Source organism: Pyrus communis, chromosome 9, assembly GCF_041283825.1.
Source record: "Pyrus communis isolate YQ-2024b chromosome 9, ASM4128382v1, whole genome shotgun sequence".
Lineage (NCBI taxonomy): Eukaryota > Viridiplantae > Streptophyta > Magnoliopsida > Rosales > Rosaceae > Pyrus > Pyrus communis.
The window spans coordinates 14,534,963-14,557,962 of NC_142573.1; the positions used below are offsets into that span (position 1 = coordinate 14,534,963).

The 23,000-nt window shown below is 37.2% G+C and overlaps 1 protein-coding gene and 1 pseudogene across 4 annotated transcripts; both read left to right on the forward strand.

Moving 5' to 3' along the window:
- Positions 1 to 1,002: 1,002 nt before the first annotated feature.
- On the forward strand, positions 1,003 to 2,014 carry LOC148694304 (uncharacterized; annotated as a pseudogene).
- A 12,201-nt stretch (positions 2,015 to 14,215) lies between these two features.
- CIP111 (Cam interacting protein 111) lies at positions 14,216 to 22,663 on the forward strand. Of its 4 annotated transcripts, none has more exons than XR_011069156.2 (11): positions 14,216 to 14,732; positions 14,838 to 14,996; positions 15,409 to 16,253; positions 16,779 to 16,983; positions 17,865 to 18,072; positions 18,983 to 19,461; positions 19,837 to 20,267; positions 20,441 to 20,521; positions 20,744 to 20,934; positions 21,015 to 21,197; positions 21,955 to 22,663. XR_011069156.2 is itself a non-coding variant. In XM_068480122.2 (11 exons), exons 1-10 carry the CDS (start codon positions 14,454 to 14,456, stop codon positions 21,153 to 21,155), a joined length of 3,015 nt encoding a protein of 1,004 aa, XP_068336223.2. In that variant the 5' UTR covers positions 14,216 to 14,453; the 3' UTR covers positions 21,156 to 21,197; positions 21,952 to 22,663. The 4 variants fall into 4 exon arrangements, 2 of the variants coding, with proteins under 2 accessions (XP_068336223.2, XP_068336222.2); XM_068480122.2 differs by having other exon boundaries at positions 19,837 to 20,263; positions 21,952 to 22,663; XM_068480121.2 differs by having other exon boundaries at positions 19,837 to 20,263.
- The last annotated feature ends 337 nt before the right edge of the window (positions 22,664 to 23,000 follow it).

Below are 23,000 nucleotides of genomic sequence, written 5' to 3' on the forward strand. Positions count from 1 at the left end.
ATTTCATCTAATTTGGACGAAATTCAGTTTAAATTTCTTAGGCTTTCACCGATGTCGAGGTACCCCCTCCATCCCTCGGACCTTGCCCGTCGTCAAACTTGTATCGAGAAATCTTTCCCAAACACAGTCGCCTGCAGTGGCGGCACTGGTCTTCGTCCCCCAATGACTGCACCTAGCTCTGGTTGGGGTGTTCTGGTTGAAACCCTAAGCCCCAAATTTTTAGGCTACTTCATCTCGGCCCGCGGAAAAGAAAAGAAAAAAAAAAACAAACCAATTTTGTTTTCTGGGCTCGCCTGAAGTGGCCCGCGTACAAGAAATTTTTTTCTTAGTTTTTTGTTTTCTGGGCTTGCCTGAAGTAGCCTGTGTTGAAAAAATAAATTTTTTTGGGTTTGCCCACAGCAGCCCATTCCCCTTGGCCATATCTCCTTGTGAGCTTGCAACTCACATGTGACCCCCTCTAACACACACCCCCCCCCCCCCCAACCAAAAAAAAAAAAGCCTATATTTTTAGGGTTGGGACATATGGATCAAAAATCGCTCAACCCACCCGAGGGTCTTGGCCTATATTTCTGGGCCCCGAGTTTCGATTATTTAATATTTTTAAATAATTTGGGTTTTATATTTTTTTCACTCACACTTTAATTTGGTACAAAGTCCAAATAAATTCAATTAGAATTGTAAACCTAAATTTTCTATTTTTGCATATTCTTGTTGCATATTTATTTGCATATATATATATATATATATATATATATATATATATATATGTGTGTTTGTGTTTGCCTATAGGAATCTATTTGAAACCTGAAGTTTCTTATAAACATGCCTTGTTTGAAAACCTGAAGTTTTTCATTTAAACACATGGTGAAAACCCGAAGTTTTTCATGCAAAATTAAACCAAATCATGTCTATTAGAACCTGTATGTTCTACTCCTACATGAATGGATTGATTTTTCTCCATTACACTAACCACATCTTGTCCATCTATTTTGTGATAGGAGCATGTCGAATTTGAACAAACTCGATTTCACCGCTTTAGAGGTCTCTGGAAGAAACTACCTCAAGTGGGTCCAAGATGTGAAGCTCCACCTTACTGCAAAGAACTTGCGTCTTGCCATTGAAGAAGCAATGGACGAGCCTGTTGGCGAAGCTAAAAAAGCCACTGCTATGATCTTCATCTGAAGACATATTCATGACGCTCTGCAAACTGAATATTTTGTTGAGGAGGATCCATGTGCACTTTGTGTCGCTTTGGCTGATCGTTTTGATCACCAAAAGGCCATATTCTTGCCTGAAGTAAGACACGACTGGCAGTAATTGCGCTTCCAAGACTTTAAGTATGTGAATGAACATAATTATGAAGTTTGTCGAATCCGATCACTTTTTAAGTTTTGCAATGAAACTTTGACTAAAGAAGATCTCCTAGAGAAGACATATTTGACCTTCTCTGGTTCTAATATTGTCTTGCAGCAACAATATATAGCTCACAAGTTCACTAAGTTCTCGGATTTGATCTCTGTTTTACTTCTTGCTGAAAAGAAGAACCAGCTATTGATGAAGAATCATCAAACTCGACTTACTGGGGCGACTGCTATGCCTGAAGCACATTATAGCAATCATCAACGCCCAAAAAAGCCAAAAGAAGGGTGGTAGGGGCGGCCAAAAACCATCCCACCATGGTCAATAGAGTCAAGACCCATCCAAGGGAGGAAACAAAGCCCATAAGCTCCCAAACCTTGATCCTAAGGCCCCGAACTCCAAGAACAAGGGCAAAGCACCTGAAACCATGGACGTGGACATGTGTTATCGCTGTGGTTCAAATGACCATTGGTCCTGTGTTTGCCGAGCTCCCAAGAAGGTTGTAGATGAATATCATTCTCGTCGTAAGAAGTTTGAATCAAACTTCATGCAAGTGGACGAACTAGAGACTACAGAGATGGAGGTTTCTGATTAGCAGGAGGATACCACCCTTATGGAAGATTATAATCTTAGACATAGACTTATTTTTAGTTGAAATAAGACAATTGGGGCTGAATTCCACCTAGTGGCCGAACCCCTCCTTTGTTTTTGGTTGATTTTTGAACAATTTTCCTTTATGTTTGGATTATTAGTTGGTGATTTGTTTTGGATATTAAGTTTTTTAATCCTTGAAATTGATATTTGTTTTTATAAACTTTTATGCACGTGACCTATTCAAATTAATTCTTCATTCTAAGTATGACTAGTGGGAAAGTTAGTTGTCTGGCATATAGTGCAACCATGTACACAGTTTTGCATGAATCCATCTATTTCATTAACTTTATACCTAAGAATGCACCTCTGAGAACCCTCTCAAGCCCATCTAACTTGATAGAAGGATACAGTAAGGCACGTATAATGTTGTCTAATGGTACAATCTTGACCATTTATGAGGCACTCTATTCTCCACGTTTCGGAAGAACGTTGTTAAGTTTCAAGGACATTAGAGATAACAATTACCACATTGAAACCCACGTAGAAAATGAAGTTGAATTTCTGTGCATAACTTCCTACGAATATGGCCAGAAGCATATTCTAGAGAAGATGGAGCATACCTCGAGTGGTCTGTATACTACGACCATACGCCTCATTGAATGCCAGTATGTGGCCGGCCCCACTACTGGGACCACGGAAATTACACTTTGGCATGATCGTTTGGGACATCTTGGATGAATAGCGATGCTCCGTATCCTCAAATCTTCACACATGCATCCACTAACCTGAAGTTTAGGTTCGATCCAAGGAATCGCATGTCAAACATGTTTGATAGGAAACCTTATTACTAAGCCTTCTTATGACAAGATTCGTTTGAATCCTCCCATTTTTCTACAACGGATTCAGGGGGACAATTGTGGACCGATTCACCCTCCCTGCGGACCATTTAGATACTTTATGGTTTTGGTTAACGTTTCCACATGTTGTTCACACGTGTGTTTGTTGTCCATAAGGAACGCTGCATTATCCAAACTGTTGGCTCAGGTTATCAAGCTCAGGGTTCACCACCCTAATTATCCGATCAAATCTATTCAATTGGATAATGCGGAAGAATTCACATCTAAAACTTTTGATGACTATTGCATGTCGGTTGGGGTTGAAGTTGAACATCATGTACCCCATGTTCACACCAAGAACGGCCTGGTAGAGGCTTTCATTAAGCGCTTACAAATGATTGCTCGATCGTTGGTCATACATACTAAGCTCCCGATCACTGCTTGGGGCCATGCAATATTGCACTCAGCAAAGTTGGTCCGCCTAAAACCTGTTGCGACATAACCATTTAGTGCCCTTCAGTTAGTTACCGGATACAAACCCGACATATCGCATTTACTTGTTTTTGGTTGTGCGGTATATGTGCTGATCTCGTCGCCTTTACGTACAAAAATAGGGCCTCAGCAAAGGATGGAAATCTATGTCGGATATGATTCTCCTTCGATTATTCGTTACTTAGAACCTTTGACAGGCGATCTGTTTATTGCTTGTTTCATAGATTGTCACTTTTATGAGATAGTCTTTCCATCGTTAGGGGGAGATAAGAACGTCAACGTTCCTGAAGAACGACGTGAATTATCGTGGACAACTTCGATTTTGTCTCATTTAGATCCCCGTACGGCTCAGTCTAAAACTACAGTGCAGCGCATATTAGATCTTCAGAGCATAGCTTAGAGCATGCCAGATGCTTTCATCGATCTAACGCGAGTGACAAGATCACATATTCCAGCTGTGAATATGCCTGCAAAGATGGATGTACCAAATGTACGACGAACTGCCCTCCTGGAATCCCGGGTACATTAGCTGCTAACCAAGCATCTGCCCCTACACAAAAACGTGGCAAACCCCTTGGTTCAAAGGATTCACACCTCTGGAAACCATTGCACAAGGTCCTGAAGAGCCTACCATGAATTTGACTATCGCTTACTTATTCTACCCAACTCATGAGGAAATTTTAAAAGCGTCATTGAAGAGACGAATCTTCATCCCGAGAGTCGTGAGATTTCAGTCTATTATGCTAGCGTAAATGATGTGTGGCGTAGAAATGAGATGATTGTCGACGATGCATTAACAATTACAGTAGCTATTGAGATCATGTTGAGCGATGACATTGAACCGTGTTCTGTTGATGAATGTTGACGTAGAACTAATTGGTCAAATTGGAAACAAGCAATCCAAGTTAAACTTGATTCGCTTGTGAAATGTAAGGTGTTTGGACCTGTAGCTCTTACTCCTCCATATGTGAAGCCCGTTGGCTACAAATGGGTTTTCGTTCAAAAGCATAATGAGAATAACGAAATTGTGCGTTACAAAGCTCTTCTTGTTGCACAAGGCTTCTCACAACGCCCCGGGATTGACTATGACAAAACTTATTCACCCATTATGGATGTGATTACTTTCCGAAAACTGGATATGCAGCTGATGGACGTAGTAACCGCGTATCTCTATGGGGATCTTGATATGAAAATCTATATGAAAGTTCCCGAAGGACTTACATTGACTGGTTCAAATATTTCCAAACCCCGGAACACGCTCTCAATTCGGCTAAGGTATTCACTCTATTGTTTGAAACAATACGGAAGAATGTGGTATAACCGTCTGAGTGAGTATTTGACTAGTCAGGGATATGTAAACAATGAACTATGCCCTTGTGTGTTCATTAAGAGTCACATTCCAGATTTGTGATTGTTGTATTATATGTCAATGACATGAATCTTATCAGAACTCCTGAAGAGCTCGTAAGAACTGCCGCGCACCTGAAATCAGAATTTGAGATGAAAGATATGGGTAAGACTCGATACTGTCTCAGTCTTGAGATAGAGCATTGTTTAGATGGAATCTTAGTACATCAATCGAACTACACCCAGAAGGTGTTGCACCACTTTAATAAGGATAAAGTTAAGTCTTCGAGTACTCCTATGGTCGTTCGTTCGCTAGATGCAAAACGAGATCCCTTATATCCGAATGTGAATGATGAAGAGATTTTAGGGCTTGAAGTTCCTTATCTAAGTGTGCTAGGTGCTTTATTGTACTTAGCTCAATGCACTAAACCCGACATCTCGTTCATTGTTAATCTTTTGGCAAGATACAGTAATGCACTTACACGCATACATTGGACTAACGTGAAAGACATCTTCCGTTACCTTAAGGGTACTACGGATTTGGGCTTGTTCTATCCCTACGAATCCTCGAATGGTGCTGCACCCTATGCTCCTCGAGTTGATTCTCGCCGTGTTGGTTATGCTGACGCATGATACTTATCTGATTCGCACAAGGCACGCTCTCAAATGGGTTATGTCTTTACTATTGGAGACTCCTCAATCTCTTGGAGGTTAACTAAACAGACCTTAGTTGCCACTTCGTCTAACCATGCTGAAATTCTCGCCTTACATGAAGCAACTCGGGAATGTTTTCGGTTGAGAGCAGTAGTGGGCCATATTCGAAGCTCCTATGATCTTTATCCCGCCGTTGATGTCTTGACGACGATCTTTGAAGACAACGCAGCTTGCATCGAATAGCTCAAGAAGGGGTGTATCAAAGGAGACAACACCAAGCACATTGCGCCGAAGTTTTTCTTTTCACATCAACAACAAGATCATCAGAAGATTGAAGTCATGCAAATCCCTTCACAAGACAATATGGCCAACCTCTTCACCAAATCATTGCCAAAGATGACATTTCAAAAGCTTGTTCATGGAATTGGTACGCGTAAACTTTCTGAGTTGTAACTTTGCTATTTCTGTTTGAAATTATGTCAAACTCAGGGGGAGTATCATGTAGATACTTACTTGATCTTAATGTACTCTTTTCCTTATGATTAGGAGCATTTTTCCCACTAGGTTTTTGCTACCTAACTAGGTCTTAATGAGGCACCCACTTTGGGCTAGTCATATCCCTGATGATGTCCCGTAGACGTTTCTTTGACTTTTTGCATTCCTCACGCATTTTTCCTTAGACTATGGATTTTGTCCCTCCTCAGGTTTTTGCCATAGCCTTAGGTTTTTAAGTGAGACTTACTACTTATGCAAGTTCGTACCTTATTGAGAATAAGCGTTGTTCCTTAGAATCAGTGTCAATGAGTCGACTTCCTCAACTTCTGCATGATGCTAAATCTACCTTGAGTATTTACACACTCAAGGGGGAGTGTTGTAAACATTCCTAGTTTAAGTGTGATTGTGTAAATCCTAGATTAGTTTTTATTCTAGTTATCCTTTCCTATTGTATCTTGTATTCCTTGGGGATGAAGAAATATCTTCTCTCCCTTTCATTACTATAAATAAAGGCACAATGTAGGAGGGATAACAATACACATTCCCCTACAATTCTACAAACACATACCTCTCTCTTCTTCTTCTTGCCGCCGGCCATCTTTCTCCTTGTCAGATAAAATAAATCACAACACAAAAGGTTTTTTTAATATTATTTATTTGTAGTATATGTCGTATAAAAAAATGACATCTCTGAGAATTTTGTAGACCTCTCCAAGAGCCTAAAAACAAAAGGGACTAAAAAAAAAAAAAAAAAAAAGTGAGTTAAAAAAAGGAAATGAAATTTGTGTAAAATATATATATATATATATATTAATAATTAAAATAATTAGATTTGTCAAATTTGATAGATAATTTAATGATTTGGTTGGCATATGAGATTTAATTAGGGGCATTAGGGAAAAGAGAAGAAATTTTTTTAAACACAATTAATACATACATTTGAGTATAGGATAATCCACATGACATCTATTCAGTAGGAAAGGGAAGTAGGAGAAGGCAAGTGGGAAAAGTAGCCAACATTCCTACTTGTTCAAAAAGAAAGGGCATGCTTATTTCTTAAGTACTTAATAGATTCTTGAAACACATAATTGAAGATTCAAATGAATAGAAACAAAAAAGTATAATTAGAGAAGAAATGGATTTAAAAAATAAAATATTATCATTCAATTCAACGTGGAGAGAATTGTCAATTCAAAGATACATCCTCCAGTTACATCTTAGTACAAGAATTAGTGAATTTGTATGTAATCAACTGAACAAGAAGCAAAATAATAACGAGCATAAACTCTAACCAAAAGCATAACTATATATAAGACGATGAAACAAAAATTACACATTTACAAAAACTATATATGATAGGATGGCTTCCTCCCAATCTCTATTGAGGAACATCTCCTCGTCCTGACCTTGCAGCAAGCTCTTTAGAAGGAGTCCAAGGAAAACTCAAAGCTCTCTTATTCGAATGAATTTTTGTAAGGATGATCTTCACATGAAGATTTAGAAATTGAATGGTTTCGATTATGAAATTTCTATGGATAAGATACGATATTTGCAAGTAGGGGAATGAACTCATCTTCAGAGGTAGAATGCAAGTGAAATTAGATAACAATGTGAAATAGAAACGTTCTGAAATAATATCACTCACTTGAAATAGTAAGTCCATTGTTACATATATCCTCTTGTGCAGTTGCTTCTTGTCCGCTACAGAAATTAACGAATTTGTACACATATAATAAGCTAAACTCTATAAATATGTTATAAATAAGTGGAAACTATCACCTGAAGTGAAACCGTATATGGGAGAAAGTTTAAATGTATTTGCTAAATTGGGTTGGATTTTACTAAGTATAGCATAATTTAATATAAGTCGTGGATCATAGTCCATGTGTTCATTTAGATGAGAATACAATGAGTCATAGCTTATGACATGTGTAATCTTTCAAGATGAGTTAATTTTGAATGGTTGGATTGTTTGTAATGATGTAAGAGAGAGTGTTTCCCTCTCCTTCCAACAGTGTTCTACAAATCAGCTTAGGTGGCAGAGAGCCGACGTGATTTAGGCCAAATTGTAAAACAAAATCGGGTAGGAGTTAGGCACCTGCCTAGGCGCTCTTTGAGCGTTTTAGGCGGCTTGGGTGGCCAAGGTAGCGATCCAAGTGGTGGGTTTTTTGCAGACTCTATTGTTTTGGTCGCCATTGCATCTCTCAGTTTCGCTTACTGTTAATCTAATGAGAAAAGGAAGGGTGGGAAAGATAGGTGGAGGTGGTGAAGCGATGACAATGGTGAAGGAAGACACGACTAGTTTTCTGAGAAAAGAAACTGAAATGGTTGAGCGAGAGATTGATAAAAGAAGGAAATTTAGTGCGAGAGGAAAATATGGCACAACAACTGAAAAAAAAATGAATAAAATATAAAAGGATTGATAAAACCAAGACCAAGGCACGGTTTTAGAGTAGAAAAAATAATAAAATATTAAAATGATTGATAAAACCAAAACCAACTTGACAATTTATATTTTTTTTATTGATAAAACCAAGACAAACTTGACAATTTGTTATATCATCTCGCCTAGCGAACCAGCAAGCTCAAAATAAACTAAGTTCGAAATAATCCAAATTCAACCTAACACCTTATTTATTTATTATTAATTTTTGGTAATGCTTTGTTATTTTTTTGTTTTTATGTCTAACTTATTTATACAATAAAAATATATAATAATTTACTTAAGACTTTCTAGACTGCCTAGGCATTAGGCCACAAGTCGCTGCCCGACTAGCGCCTAGCGTTTTTCAAAACCTTGCTTCCTAATGGTAACACAACTTTCACACACTTTGTGTGCTAAGTAGAATCCAATGAAACAGAAAGTTATTCTCTAAAACATTCGTTCTTCTATTTTCTTATTGCAATTGCTAAGATCATCAACCCCCTTTGAAGTTTATCCAAACAGAAATGAATACTAACATAACCTCGGAGCCTAGTTCAATCATCTAAATTGGGTGTGAATCTATGATTCTTGGTGGTAAAGGAACTCGAGCTGAATCGAGCTTTATTGCATCAAATTCAAGTCTCTAAAAAGTCTGGCTAGCTCGATAACAAGTCTCATATGGCTAGATCAAGTGGTGTTGAGCTACGAACTATGGAATTTAGTTAAGAAGGGCTTCGATGTTCGAGCAAAAAAGAAGGAAGAAATCTCTGCAATTGAGAGAAAATATTGTCAAAATGCAAAATCTCTTGGGATCATTCAGAGAGCTATTTCCGATCAAATCTTTCCAAGGATTGCAACCCAGGAAACTACAAAATCAGCCTACGATGTCTTGAAACAAGAATTTGTGGGAGACAAACAAGTAAAGGCCTGTAAACTACAAGGCTTGCATCATGATTTTGAATATACAAGAATGGCTGAGCATGAATCATTATCTGCATATATTGTTGGATTGTTTCATTTGATTAATTAAATGAAATATTACGGTGAGAATCTGAGTAATCAAAGAATTGCGCATAAATTATTGATTAGTTTACCTAGGTCCTATAATAGTATTGCTTCTGTAATTGAAAATACTAAGGATCTAGAAATTGTTGATGCTCAAGATGTTGCCATTTTGAAAGGATATGAACAAAGAATTGAGAGGCATTATGAGAATCGAACTAAGAAAACGTTTGCTAGTCTTAGTGTAACTCCTAAGCAAAACAAGTTCAATGCTAATCGAAACTTCAATTCCCAGAAGAATTAGAAGATAAACGGAAAGAAATGGGAGAATAAGCATGTGTACCAGCAAGGAAAATCAGTAGTTAATTCCGAGACAACAAAGAATCCCTGCAAATAGTGTGATAAGTTGCACTTTGGAAAGTGTTGGCTCAAAGAAAAACCTAAGTGCCATAATTTTGATAAATTTTGTTATATTGCCAAAGATTATCATGATAAGAAGGCAATTCAACATGTGAACTATGCTAGCCATGTTGATGAGACTCATACTATGTTTTTTGCATGTAATGTTGCTATTGTGAAGAAATGTGAAGATGTATGTGGATGCAACAATTATATGATTGATTGAGAAGATCTTTTCGTGGACGTTGACAAAAGTGTAGTTGCTAAGGTTGAAATGGGTGCAAGAAATTTTGTAGATGTTGGAAAAGGTAATCTTGTGGTTGAAAGTAAGCTAGGCAAAAGATATATATAAGGTAATGTTTATGTTTGGTTTGAAAGAAAATTTGCTAAGTATGGAACAAATGATGGAGTATGGATATTTTCTCAACATTGGAAGCAATAAGGTGGAATTTTATGATGATTGTACCTTCTCCAACTTGATTGTTAAGGTTCTCATGAAAGTAAGCATAAAGTTTCCTTTGAAGTTACAACCAAGAATGCAAATTGCAATGAGAGCCAATGTGTGTCAACCTGCAATGATTTGGCATAGAAGATTGTCATCTGAATGTAAATGCCCTTAAGCAACTTCAGGAACAAGTAATGGTGGTTGGAATGCTAGGGTTGAAAGCATGGTTCTAAAAAACGCTAGGCGCTAGTCGGGCGGTGAGTTGGAGCCCAGTGCCTAGAAGTCCTCTTAGGAGGCTAGGTGGATCTAGATAATTTTTTATATATTATTTATTTTATTTACATAATTTGATGGTCTAAGGAAAAAAAAACATTATCCAAATAATTCATATAACATATATATATATATCTCAAACCCCTATATATAATTCTAAACTCTCTGTGTGTGTATATATATGCACATATGTATGTATGTATGTAAATCTCAAACTTTTGAAAAGACATAAAGCCCAAGTAGTGGGTGGTTTCAATATTCAAAACCGTGTGCCATCCCACCTCTTTCACATTCCCAAAGGTGGAGTCCCAGATAATAATACCTTTTGACCCCTTGAAAATTGAAAAGCCCTTTTCTATTATACATTTTTGTTTCTTCTTCTTCCTTTTTCATTTCTTCTTCTTCCCTTAGCCCTTTCAAAGCCATTCCAGAGTCTTGAATCAGTGAATCTACAGCGAGACATTTCAAATTAAATGTTAAATACCTTTCTCTCTTTCTCTCTCTCATTTGTTCATAGACGGCAAGTTGCAGAAGATCGTCGAGGCTTTACTGCTACGTATGACATCGAAAGTTTCAAAAATTTGTTGCAAGAGTTGCAGTAAGTTTGAGATTTGCAGCCGCCTAGACTGCCGCGTAGACCGCCTACCAAGCGCCTAGGTGGGCGCCTAAATCCTCCTCACCTTAAGTAAACGCTTTGGCCTAAATCAAGTTGGGGCTCCACCGCTTAGCACCTAGGCACCGCCTAGACCGATTTTTAGAACACTGGTTGAAAGTGACAAAAGCTAGCTGTGAAGGTTATGCACTTGACAATGCATTTCAAAGAGAAGCAACTTAGAGAACTTCATTTCCACTTGAATTGATTCACTCAGATATATGTGGTCCTATGCAACCTTCTACTAGGGCTGGGAACAAGTATTTTATTACTTTCATAGATGATTGCACTAGGATGTGCTGAGTTTACGTTCTAAGAAATAAATCTGAGACATTTAGCGTGTTTAAGAAGTTCAAAGCAATAGTGGAACTACAAAGTGGTTACAAACTGAAGAAGTTAAGAAGTGACAAGGATGAGAATACACCTTATTGGAGTCTACTCAATTCTGTGAGAATCTAGGACTAGAACGACAACTTACTGTTGCATACTACAACATAATGAGATGGCTAAAAGGAAAAATAGGACTACTGTTAAGATGGCCAAGTGTATGATGATTATGAAAAATATCCCTCTAGAATTTTTTTGGCAGAAGCTGGTAATACTACAGTGTATATTCTCAATAGATGTCCTACTAAAGCTTTGGATAGAAAAACTTCACTTGAAGCTTATAGTGGAAGAAAACCTAGACTCAAGACATCTAAAAGTGCTTGAATCCTTGTGTATGCTCATGTTCCTAATAAGTTGAGACATAAACTTGATGAAACCAGCTCTAAATGTATATTTCTTGCATATGAAACTTGTGAAAATGGCTATAGGCTCTACAACTTGGAAATTGAAAAAATGATTATTTCCAGTGAAAGTGCTTGTTGAGATTGGAAGTCAAGGACTGAGAGAACTGTGATTGTACATATTGCGTATGATACATGAGTAGTACATGAAGATGAATGGAGTACAATTGAGATTGAAGAAAGAAATGGTGAACTGCTGTCTGCAGAATTGCCACATGATCAAAATGATCAAGTCTTTACTTTTTTTGCAAGTCATGATAGTTAAAATGCTATCACAGGTTCACATGAGTATGATCACCCCTCTTAAGTTTTAAAGCTTTGTATGAGAGGTGCAATCTATGTGTGATTAAACTTGAGTGCTTTGAAGAAGCATCAAAGGATGAGTATGGAAAAAGGCAATAAATGCTGAGATTGAAATGATAGAGAAGAACTGTACTTGGGAATTGGTTGATAGACCATTTGAAAAACCCGTCTTCGATGTCGGCCGTTTGAAAAACTCGTCATTGGTGTCAAATTGGTCTATAAGACTAAACTGAATCTGGATGGCTCTGTGCAAAAGAATAAAGCAAGATTGATGGCTAAGGCTATGCTCAAAAGTCTGGGGTAGATTTTAATGAGATATTTGCACCAGTGGCAAGATTGGATACCATTAGAACTTTAATTACCTTGGCAACTCAAAAAGAATGAAAATTGTTCCAAATATCAAGTCTGCATTTTTTAATGGTGTTTTACATGAAGAGGTGTATGTTGAACAACCTCTGGGATTTGTGATCAAATGTCAATAATATAAGGTTTACAAATTAAGGAAAGCTCTATATGAGTTGAAGCAAACTCCTAGAGCTTGGTATGATGAGATTGATGCCTATTTTAATGTATGGTTTCCAAAAGAGCCCAAATGAAGACATATTATACATTAAGTCAACTGATGCAGGTATTCTCATTGTCTCTCTATATGTATATGACATAATTTACACTGATAGCTCAAAGGTCATGATTAAGGAGTTCCAAATGGAAATGATAAAACAATGTGAGATGAACGACTTAGGACTTCTGCATCATTTTCTTGGTTTAGGAGTAATACAAACTGAGAATAACATACTTATTCTTCCGAAAAAGTATGCCAATACATTATTAGAAAATTTTGGGCTAAAGGATTGCAAATTAGTTGGTACACCACTTGTAGTAAATGAAAAAAATATGCCAAATCTGATGGTAGTGAGAATGCTGATGAATGTTTATATAGGAATATTGTTGGCAGTTTGTTGTATTTAACTACTACAAGACCTGATGTGAAGTTTGACTGGAGGATGGAGGCGCCAAGGAAAATAAAGAGAAGCTGCCATGTTTTTTTGGCTTCTGGGTTTTGACGGGAGGTTTATTTGAAGAGGGAAGAAGAAATAAAGAATTGGTGGTTGTCGAATAGAGATGAGGAAGGAGGGATGGTGAGGGAGAAGGAAAGGGAAAGTAGTGAGTCCGCATCCCAATGCTCATTTTTTTTATTTTTTTAATATCTATGTGGGTCCAAGATTGATACGTTGCGCTTAGTCATTGTCCATATGGTCACCAAGTCACAAGTTAACGATTGTTTTAACATATAGCTCAACAGATGTATGAAAGTGTCACAGAATTATGACTTTAAGTCATTCTTCTAAAAATCCCCTACTAGCACCTTTTAAGCCCCGCCTAGGAGCTAAGCGGTTGGCCACCCCTGATTAATGCCTAGACATTTGAAAATTTAGAAATGACACTAGACCTTCTGAGGCACCCGCCTAAATCGCCTAGCACCCACCTAGCCCGTCCAAACACGCCTAGACACCTGCCTAGGTTGCGACTTACTTAGATAGAAAATAGATAACTGTCATTTTGCATTTTTTTAAATAAATTGTAAGAAACTTGTTGAATACTAAAACGAAGACAAATTATATGCTTGTTCCCCAACCCACCGCCCGATTAACACCTATCGTCTTTTAGAACCTTACTTTAAGTAACAAATTAGGATAAAAAAAAAACTTAATTATGAAATGTTGAAAATAAAAAAACTTCACGGTAATAAACTGATAATTACCTTTTTATTTTTATTTTTTTGCACTGCATCATATTCTTTGAGATAAAGGTAGAAGTATGTCAATGCAAATGTCTAATTAGCCATTAGATCGAATCTCAACAGCTAATATTTAAACTATTTTTGTCACTCACTACTACAGTTTAGTGGTATTCCTCACTTGGAAGTGAGAGGTCTTAGGTTTGAATCTCGTGGATGGCGAATTCGATACTAAATTAGGTTGCCCATTGTGTGGCTTAGCCAAACTCTCTCTCTCTTTAGTGTAAAAATATTGATGTATTAAAAAAAAATATATATATATATATATTTAATTTTTTTTTTTAAGGAGATATATTTAAACTTTTTTTTGGACGAAGCTATTATTTAAACTTAGCTTAAGTTACAACCGGGTATTTTCAACCTAGCAAAAAAGTTAAAACTCGACAATTTCAGTTCCCTTTCCCCTGTTCTCCCTCTGCCGCCAACCCAGTAGTTTTGACTCTACCGCCACGCCAACCACTCGAATTCTTGCTGCCAAGTGAACTTCCGGCCGTCGGGATCATTTGAACTCGAAAGACCCATACTCTTTTGACACCGTCTCCCGAACAGCAATCAACCTTGTTAGTATTGTACTGTATCCACTATCTGCAGATGCCTTCTGCGAAAGGAAAGAAGCATTCGAAGACCCAATCGAGGCTATCGAATTCTTCCCACAACTTCTCGTCAAATGGGTCGCTTGATTTCGAAGAAACAGAAGAGGGTTTTGCGAGCTTCATCGAGGAAGCTTCGATCAAATACCCATCTCTGATTGCTAAGTCTGCTTTCGTTGCCCGAGTCGCCGACGTTCAGGACGATCCCAAAAGCTGCAAAATTTGGCTCTCAGAGCCTTCCATGGTCGCCTCTTCCTTCACTCCTGGCTCCATTGTTTCGGTAAAGTTTTCGCCTATCGTTTGGCAAAGCAATTCAAACGAGTGTTTTTTTTTGTTTTGTGTTTGGGTTTAATTTTCGGTGTTTCGGCATTGGTTTGATTGTCAGGTGTCGCTTCCGAGCTCGAAGAGTAGATATTCAGATGGGTTTCCTCTCTGTTCTTTAGCAGATGAATGTGCTAGAACTTTTGGGATTGGTTCTTGTGGGCAGTTGGCTAATGAAGTAGGGAACTACTTTGCTCTTGCTACAATTTTTCCATCTTCTAAGGTTTGAATAACAACTGGGTTACTCTTTTTCCTCCTTTTCTTTCTATTATGTGGAACCTTATTTGATATGGCAATTGCGAAAAACGGGTTCAAGAAAAAGAATATGTTTAGGAGATGCATTACTATTCAATACAGTGTAAAATATATGACATTAGTATGTGTCTAAACTCTTGACGGTAAATACCTAACTACTAATCTCCCAAAGGGTGCTTCCAAACTATGGTGATATTCTAGTTTGAACTATAATGTTGAATTTGAAAATGGCATCATGTAGTTAGGGTCAGAAAAAATTGAAAAATTATCGAATTAGTTTGGTACAATTTGTTATGGAAACCTTTGTTGGTTAGTTGATAAGTTTTCCTGCCTTTGGGAATCTGAAGTTTCGAATTATAGTGGCTTATGTTTTATCTCAGGTTACGAAGAATGAAGTGCTATTGTCTTCAAATCTTTCAAATACAATTGGTTGTCCTCCATCAGGCAGGGTAATATTCATCCACTCTGTACAAAATCAGTTTGGAGCTGGTCTTCTGGGTAAGTCAGGAAAACCACGTAGCACCGGAGTTGATTGCCTCTCAGTATACGACTGCAACGAGTTAGTTTTGGAGATTGTTCCTTCTAATAATAGATTAACCATGAACAATACCTCTGTCAACATTTCCGCTGAAAAATCTTACCATTATTCTGAAAAGGGAATGGGTGCATCTCCTAAGACACCATTGAATCGATCAAAGCTAAGTGTGTCTAGTACTAGTCCAGTAACTTCACCTCTACGTGAGTCAGTAGCAGGTGTAACCATTCCCAATGTGTCATCTGTTAATTCTTTTGATGTTGAAGAGGTTTTAGGGGATGACAATACCAAAAGACTTCTGGAGACATGTGCTACTACATGGTTGTATTCTCGCTGTTTACTTTGCGGAAATTTTGTCACCATCCCAATGCTCTCACAACTTTGTTTACTCCGAGTGATTGGTGCTAAAAGTTTGTCAAGCTGTGATGCTAATGATTTGCTAAATGAGGCTTCTAAAGTAGTGGGCTGTGAAAATGATGCTTTTCTAGTGAAGCGAGAAACAAAATTATCTTTCCATTTGCCATCAAACCAAGCATCTAAAACTCCACAGAGAAGAAATCTATCCAATTTGGAATGTAATGATCCTGCCGCTAATACAGGAGATAACATTTCAAGATTGGGGGGTCTTTGTAAAGAATATGCAGTTTTGAAGGACATCATATTTTCCTCCTCTATGGACACTTTGTCAAGGTATGTCATATGACATGTTATTTGTTTCTTAATATTTTGACTGAAGTTTTCATGTGATGCTAAACTTTTGGGTTTTTGCACATTATTTGTTTCTTTCTTGTTTAATTTAAATACTTCTGGTTGTGGCGGGCGGGTATATTCTTTTGATATAAAGGCTATTAACATGTTCAAGGTATGAGCTGTATGGTTAATTACAAGATTGTACTAACCATTTAATGGTGTGCTCCCCCATTCATAAAGAAATCTTTTTAAGGTAAGCTGTCAATCTATGTGGAATCTGTCAGCCACCAGTGATAAAATTTCTAACTACTAAGGTATTAGAATATCCTATGATGTATATATTGAATGATTCGGACGTAGGAAATATACCTGAACAATGGAAAAAATAAGAAATGTAATTGTTGTCTTCCACAAGATAACCAATTTACATGTCCATTTGATGAAACATCTGGTTTTGGTGTGTTCATAAGTTATAACCAGTCTTTTTTAGTACATTTATTTATGCATATATATTTTTTTAATTAGTCTTGGTTTACGAACTACAAAGGGAGTGCTTCTTCATGGTCCTCCTGGTACGGGAAAGACTTCTTTGGCTCGATTATGTGCCCATGATGCTGGCATTAACTTTTTCTCTGTCAATGGACCTGAACTTGTGAGTCAATACTTTGGAGAAAGTGAGAAAGCTTTGCGAGAAGTTTTCGAATCAGCTAGCCAAGCTGCACCTTCTGTGGTTAGGTTTCTTCTCTGTTTCAGTTTTCATGCGTTGTATTTTAAGGGTTCATTATTATTTTCTGGTTAGAACTTATTTTAAGTTTTAAATGATGCAAACATACAAATAAAATTATGCACACTGTCATTCAATTGTTCAATTCTTTATCTTTTGGCATTTGTCACTGAAAATTGTATGCTTATTAAATTTGGAATCTAAAGTGATTTAATATTGTTGATTACTTTTGTATATCAAAACCTAACATGCTCTTACATACTCTCTTATGTGTAACTTTCAAATAGCATGGAGTCAAATGCCATCTTATGCTTGTAGAATGTAACTGAATACTGGAAAAGGTGCTCTCCTAGAATTATACCAAATATCTATCATCTTACAGCAGACAAGGGCTTGATTTCTATAAAGAATTATCACCGAAGCTTTAACTTTGAGGAATTTTGCTAAGCCATAAATCAGCTGAATACTTAATAAAGAATTATTGAACTTAGAAGGTTTTGTTTAATAAATAAGGTATGCAAGCAAGAATCCCTTTTGTAGACTTACTTTGGAATTTAGGGAAGTATCCTTTTTTCTGTTATTTTGTCAGATTGGAAAGCTTCTGTTTTGTAGCTCGTCGGAATTCTTTTTGCTTGATGGTTTCCCCTAGGATTGAGGTGTTGCTCCAGATTTATGTACAGTTTATTTTAGAAGTGGATTCCTTGTTCACGTATCTTGTACTGTTTAAGATCTTTAATGAAGAGTTGTGTTTTTATAGGTATGTACTTATATATATGCAGGAATGGGGTTTAATAAATTTGATTATGTTACCAAGATTTTGCCTTTGTTAAATTAGTTATTTCAATACACATATCTATATTGTCTTCTCTAATTAGTTCTTTCCATAGGTATTCATTGATGAGCTGGATGCTATCGCACCTGCAAGGAAAGAAGGAGGTGAAGAGCTATCTCAAAGAATGGTTGCTACACTGTTGAATTTGATGGATGGTGTAAGTAGAACTGAAGGTGTACTTGTAATTGCTGCTACCAACAGGCCTGATAGCATTGAGCCTGCACTCAGACGACCTGGAAGACTTGACAGGGAAATTGAAATAGGTAATATGAAGTTTTTGTAGTGTTGATTGTATTTTGTCATATACAAAACCTTTTTAAATAATTCCGGAGTTATACTAGTAAGAAAACCATAGGTATCCATCTAATATGTTGGTCTGTTAGAGGTTTGACAAACTGATGGGAATTTTGGTGGTCTTCATCCTTGTTTTAGGCTCAGGTGCAAATGTCATAATTAGTCTAGTTTACTTCCTTGGGTTTGGTTTTAGATTGTTCACATTTGACCTTTAATTTTTTTCCCTATTGATCTGAGACTGCTTAAAGTTGAATAATGTCTAAATAATTATTTAAATGGAGAAAGACATCCACACCCATGCATACACACAGCGTTTGTGGATCTAGATAATAAAAATAAATATAAAAAGGAAAAAAAAAAAGAAAAAAAAAAAAGAATTTTCATTAAATATTTTTGTATACCAATGGATTCAACACACAAGCTCTTAGACCAACCTACATTAAAATCTTTAAGCAAGAAATACGCAAATACAAGGCTACTCAAAAGGGGATTCTCCCTTCTGTGCCCATTTTCTATTCCCTTTTACCGTGACCATTTAAAACCTAATTATATCTGGACAAAAATAGTTTTGTAATATAAATAAAAAAGAAATGAAACTGCTCGCTTAAACAACAAAGCTTCCCTATGAACTACTTGACCTGCTCCCACTACCCACAAGGTATCTCACAGCCTTATCTTCTAATGTTGATACAATCTATATATATTTAATTAAAATTGGTTTCTAACTTTCTAATTTGTAATAACACGCTTATATTAGAAGAGCAATCCACACTGGCCTATGAGAAAGGTAGTTACTACAAATACGGCCTATGAGAAAGGTAGTTACTACAAATACCAGGACATGTAATTATTATTTTTGTTTTGAAAATTAACATTCAGGTGTGCCATCTCCCAAGCAACGTTTGGAGATACTTCATTCTCTTATCGGCGAAATGGAGCAATCTCTTTCATACGAGCAAGTTCAACATCTTGCTATTGCTACACACGGTTTCGTGGGTGCTGATCTGGCTGCCCTTTGTAATGAAGCGGCCTTCAATTGTCTTAGACGTTATGTCAAATCGAAATACTCTGATGATTGTTTGCACCAAACATCTATTGCTGATGAAGATTGTTCTAATGGTCTAAATGTACCTGGTTTCTCAAAAGATACGACAGACATATCGATGGATTACTCAGATTCCAGATCTTCATCTGTCTCACATTTGGATTTTTCTTTAGAGACATCCTTGCATTTAAAGGGAACAATTGGAGATGGTGATAAATTTCTGAATGACATTGAAGGAGAATGTGTCTTGAAAGTGACTTTTGAAGATTTTGAAAAGGCCAGGATGAGAGTGAGGCCCAGTGCCATGCGGGAAGTAAGTTTAATACTTCCATGTTTCCAGGCAGTCATTTATGTTTAGTATATGTTGTGTATCAAGCTCCAGTATGCCTAAATTATCTTAATTAAGTGAGGGTTCTTTCTCTTTATGAGCCCATCGTAGAATGCAAGACCAGATAGCAAATGGCTTGCTTTTAGTACAAATTATTGAATCCAACCGCTGTTAAACAACTACAAGTACATACAAGTTATTTATTGTCTCTCTTTGGATTGACGTTCCAATAGAATACTGTCTTGAGTTCAAATGTTTCACTGTTATTATTATTTAATCATATCATGTGCCATATTTTTGACATATTAATTTCACTGATGTAACTACTCATACTCCTAATCGGTTCCCTTAAACTTCTAGGTAATACTTGAAGTTCCGAAAGTTAATTGGGAAGATGTTGGTGGTCAAAGGGAGGTAAAAAGTCAGTTAATGGAAGCCGTAATATGGCCTCAAAAACACCGGGAAGCATTCAAGCGTATCGGGACTCGGCCCCCGACAGGGGTCCTGATGTTTGGTCCTCCTGGATGCAGCAAAACCCTTATGGCTCGTGCTGTAGCTTCTGAGGCAGGGCTAAATTTCCTTGCTGTGAAGGGTCCAGAACTTTTTAGCAAATGGGTTGGTGAATCTGAGAAGGCTGTGAAATCCCTGTTTGCGAAAGCAAGGGCTAATGCTCCAGCAATCATATTCTTCGATGAAATTGATGGGCTTGCTGCCATTCGTGGGAAGGAAAGTGACGGAGTTTCAGTTTCGGATAGGGTTATGAGTCAGCTGCTTGTTGAATTGGATGGTTGGTAACGGTTCTACATTACTCGATCCACAATTATAAGCTTTTTCTCTTTTTTGTTTGTAAGGCTTTTTTTTCTTTTTATACAATATGTAGAATCTTTATTAGCCAGGATTCTAACTTAAGCAATCATCATTTTTGCTATTGAATCTCTGACTTGATCTATACTGTTAAAATTAGGTTTGCATGAAAGAGTTAATGTAACTGTTATTGCTGCTACAAATAGGCCAGACAAGATCGATAGTGCCCTTCTGAGGCCAGGTTCTACATCTCTCTCTCTCTTCTCTTTCTACTTCTCCTTCTCCCTCTCCAGCACAAACACACACAAATACACATTTTCTGTATTCACGTTCACCCACCTCATGGGTAGCAGGTGCATTCCTGTAACATTGTACACACAAGATGGATGAGTTTTTGTAAGTGTCTTTCTTTTCCTCCAACAACTTGAAAATTTCCTTGAGAATAGAATTCTTTTTTCGACAGGACGCTTTGACCGGCTGCTATATGTGGGACCTCCAGATGAGACTGATCGGGAAGAGATATTTCATATCCATCTGCGCAAGATACCATGCAGTTCTGATGTCACAATATCTGAACTTGCTCGTCTTTCAGAAGGCTGTACCGGTGCTGATATATCGTTAATCTGCCGAGAAGCGGCCGTTGCAGCTATGGAGGTTTGAATATTACTTATTTTATTGCATGAATTTTGTTTCTCTGAATCAGTTCATCAATCCATGATTATTTATTCTATCAGGAGAGCCTTGATGCCTCAGAAGTAAAAATGCAACATTTAAAAACTGCAATTAAACAAGTGAAGCCAACAGAAATTCATCTTTATCAAGAACTATCCGACAAATTTCAAAGACTTGTTCTTTCTGGCACAAAAGAGAACTAACCTATCGGGAGGGTGTGAGTGGATAAGTATGCATCCCATATTGTAAGCCTTTCGTCTCTGGCCTACTTTGTATTTTTGTAATTTCTTATTTTGGTTGATATGCTGAAAGTCAATATGCTCTAGAACCTGTTAGTGTTATATTGATCTTAATCCAGACCCTGTTGAAGTTATTTTTGACTTTGGGATCAGCCTGCTATAGCACTATTCTTGTTGGATGTTTTTGGAGTATTGATTAATGCAAATTCTCATTCCTACTATAATAAATCCATTAGTGACCGGGGCCTTTAGGACAGGAGTTGATTAGCATAAATCCTGAACTGTTTTCCACTATTGTTGCTTCTATACTATTTAACCTTCTTAGTTCTTAGTTACCTCAAAATGATTATCTGCCATTATTGGCAGAATCCCTCGTTGAAGGTTGAATAGTCACTCCAATTAGGATGTCTTCGCTTGTATGGAGTTGAAAGATCTGTTATGTGAAAAAATAAAAATAAACAGAAGAATCATCCAAATTCTTTAAGGGACAATGTAGTTTGGTAGTTCACAGTTTGTACACGAGGAACCCAAGCTGGGTTTATTTCATCTCTTTTGCATGAGGATTCTTATGTTTAATTGTTATTTTTGAAGAATATATACTTATGTACGATATGGATATTTGTGATGCATTCATTAACTTCTTTACCCTCACTCCCTCTCATCTAGGTTCGTGTAGTTTGTCTGCACGTTTTTCTGTGTGTGAAATATATCTCCTATTGAGAAATCAACTAGCTAAATGGTTTTCTTGACTTTGTTTAAGCAGGTATAAGCATCTACCCTAATGTTCCTTCAGCATTTTCTTTACTAGCATCACTCCTGGCACTCTGAGAGTAGTCGCGCAACTTTGATGCATCCTTGGCTCCCCAAGTATAGAAGGTTATGCCTCGTCTCTGGGGGAGGTTGAAGCCTTGGAGAATCCTTCGCATCCTCCAGTCGAGTACCATAATAGGCTCCTCCGTTGAAAGAAATGCATGCACACCCATCGTTATGGAGTTGATTGTAAATTTGCAGATGAGGCTCGCATTCCTTCTTATATTTGCAGTCAGTGCTCACCAGTGAACTGATTGGTTCCATCTGAATGTTCTGTGCATTCAGTTGTGCTGTGATTTGAACGCGAGGGGCAACGGGTCCTTCTGGTCTAGGATTTCTTCTGCAACCCAGGAAATCTGTCATCGTCTCTACAAAAACCATCAATTTTGGCAGTGAGTGTAGTTCTACGTGGACAAAAGATTTTCTGTTGAGCTGGCTAGCATATGAACCAATGTAGAAAATAGTGATAAAAATAGAACTTTTGTGCTTTTTTATTCTAAATTTATTGGACTTCCATCATATGGTTGCTTAAGAGATTTGTGGTCGTAAAGCGTTTGTAATCAAAGTGGTTAAGAGCATTAACCGAGATCTTAGAATAAAAATCGGTTTTGCATCGTACAGTACAGTATCCTTAATGGAAGAAACCGAAATTTGAGGAGTGATGGCCCAGCTTAGTGGAACTTTGATTAAGTATTGAACAACTTCACAAAACAAATCTCGCAAAAAACTATATTCCCAACAAGCCCTTCATCATAATCTGCGATAGAAGTGTAAAGTGCGTAATTTGTTGGAAATTATATATGTTGTTGTAGGCTTATTTTTTTTGAGGGAAAAGAGAGGGAGAGAACCCGCGGTAAGGAGAAGAGAGAAAGGCTTGAGGTCATGAATTTTTCATGCTTTATGCCTTTATTTATATTAACAAGGGAGAGAAAAACTTGCTTCAAAAGAAATACAAGTTGTACAAGGAAAGATCTTCTAAATCTCATAGGATTCCTATAT

Bases quoted from the DNA above. Each gene is read 5' to 3' on its own strand.
- CIP111 (XM_068480122.2), top strand. From the start codon at position 14,454: ATGCCTTCTGCGAAAGGAAAGAAGCATTCGAAGACCCAATCGAGGCTA. The intron at 20,264-20,440 runs GTTGGTAACGGT...TGTTAAAATTAG, and splicing joins GCTGCTTGTTGAATTGGATG to GTTTGCATGAAAGAGTTAAT. The intron at 20,522-20,743 runs GTTCTACATCTC...TTTTTTCGACAG, and splicing joins TAGTGCCCTTCTGAGGCCAG to GACGCTTTGACCGGCTGCTA.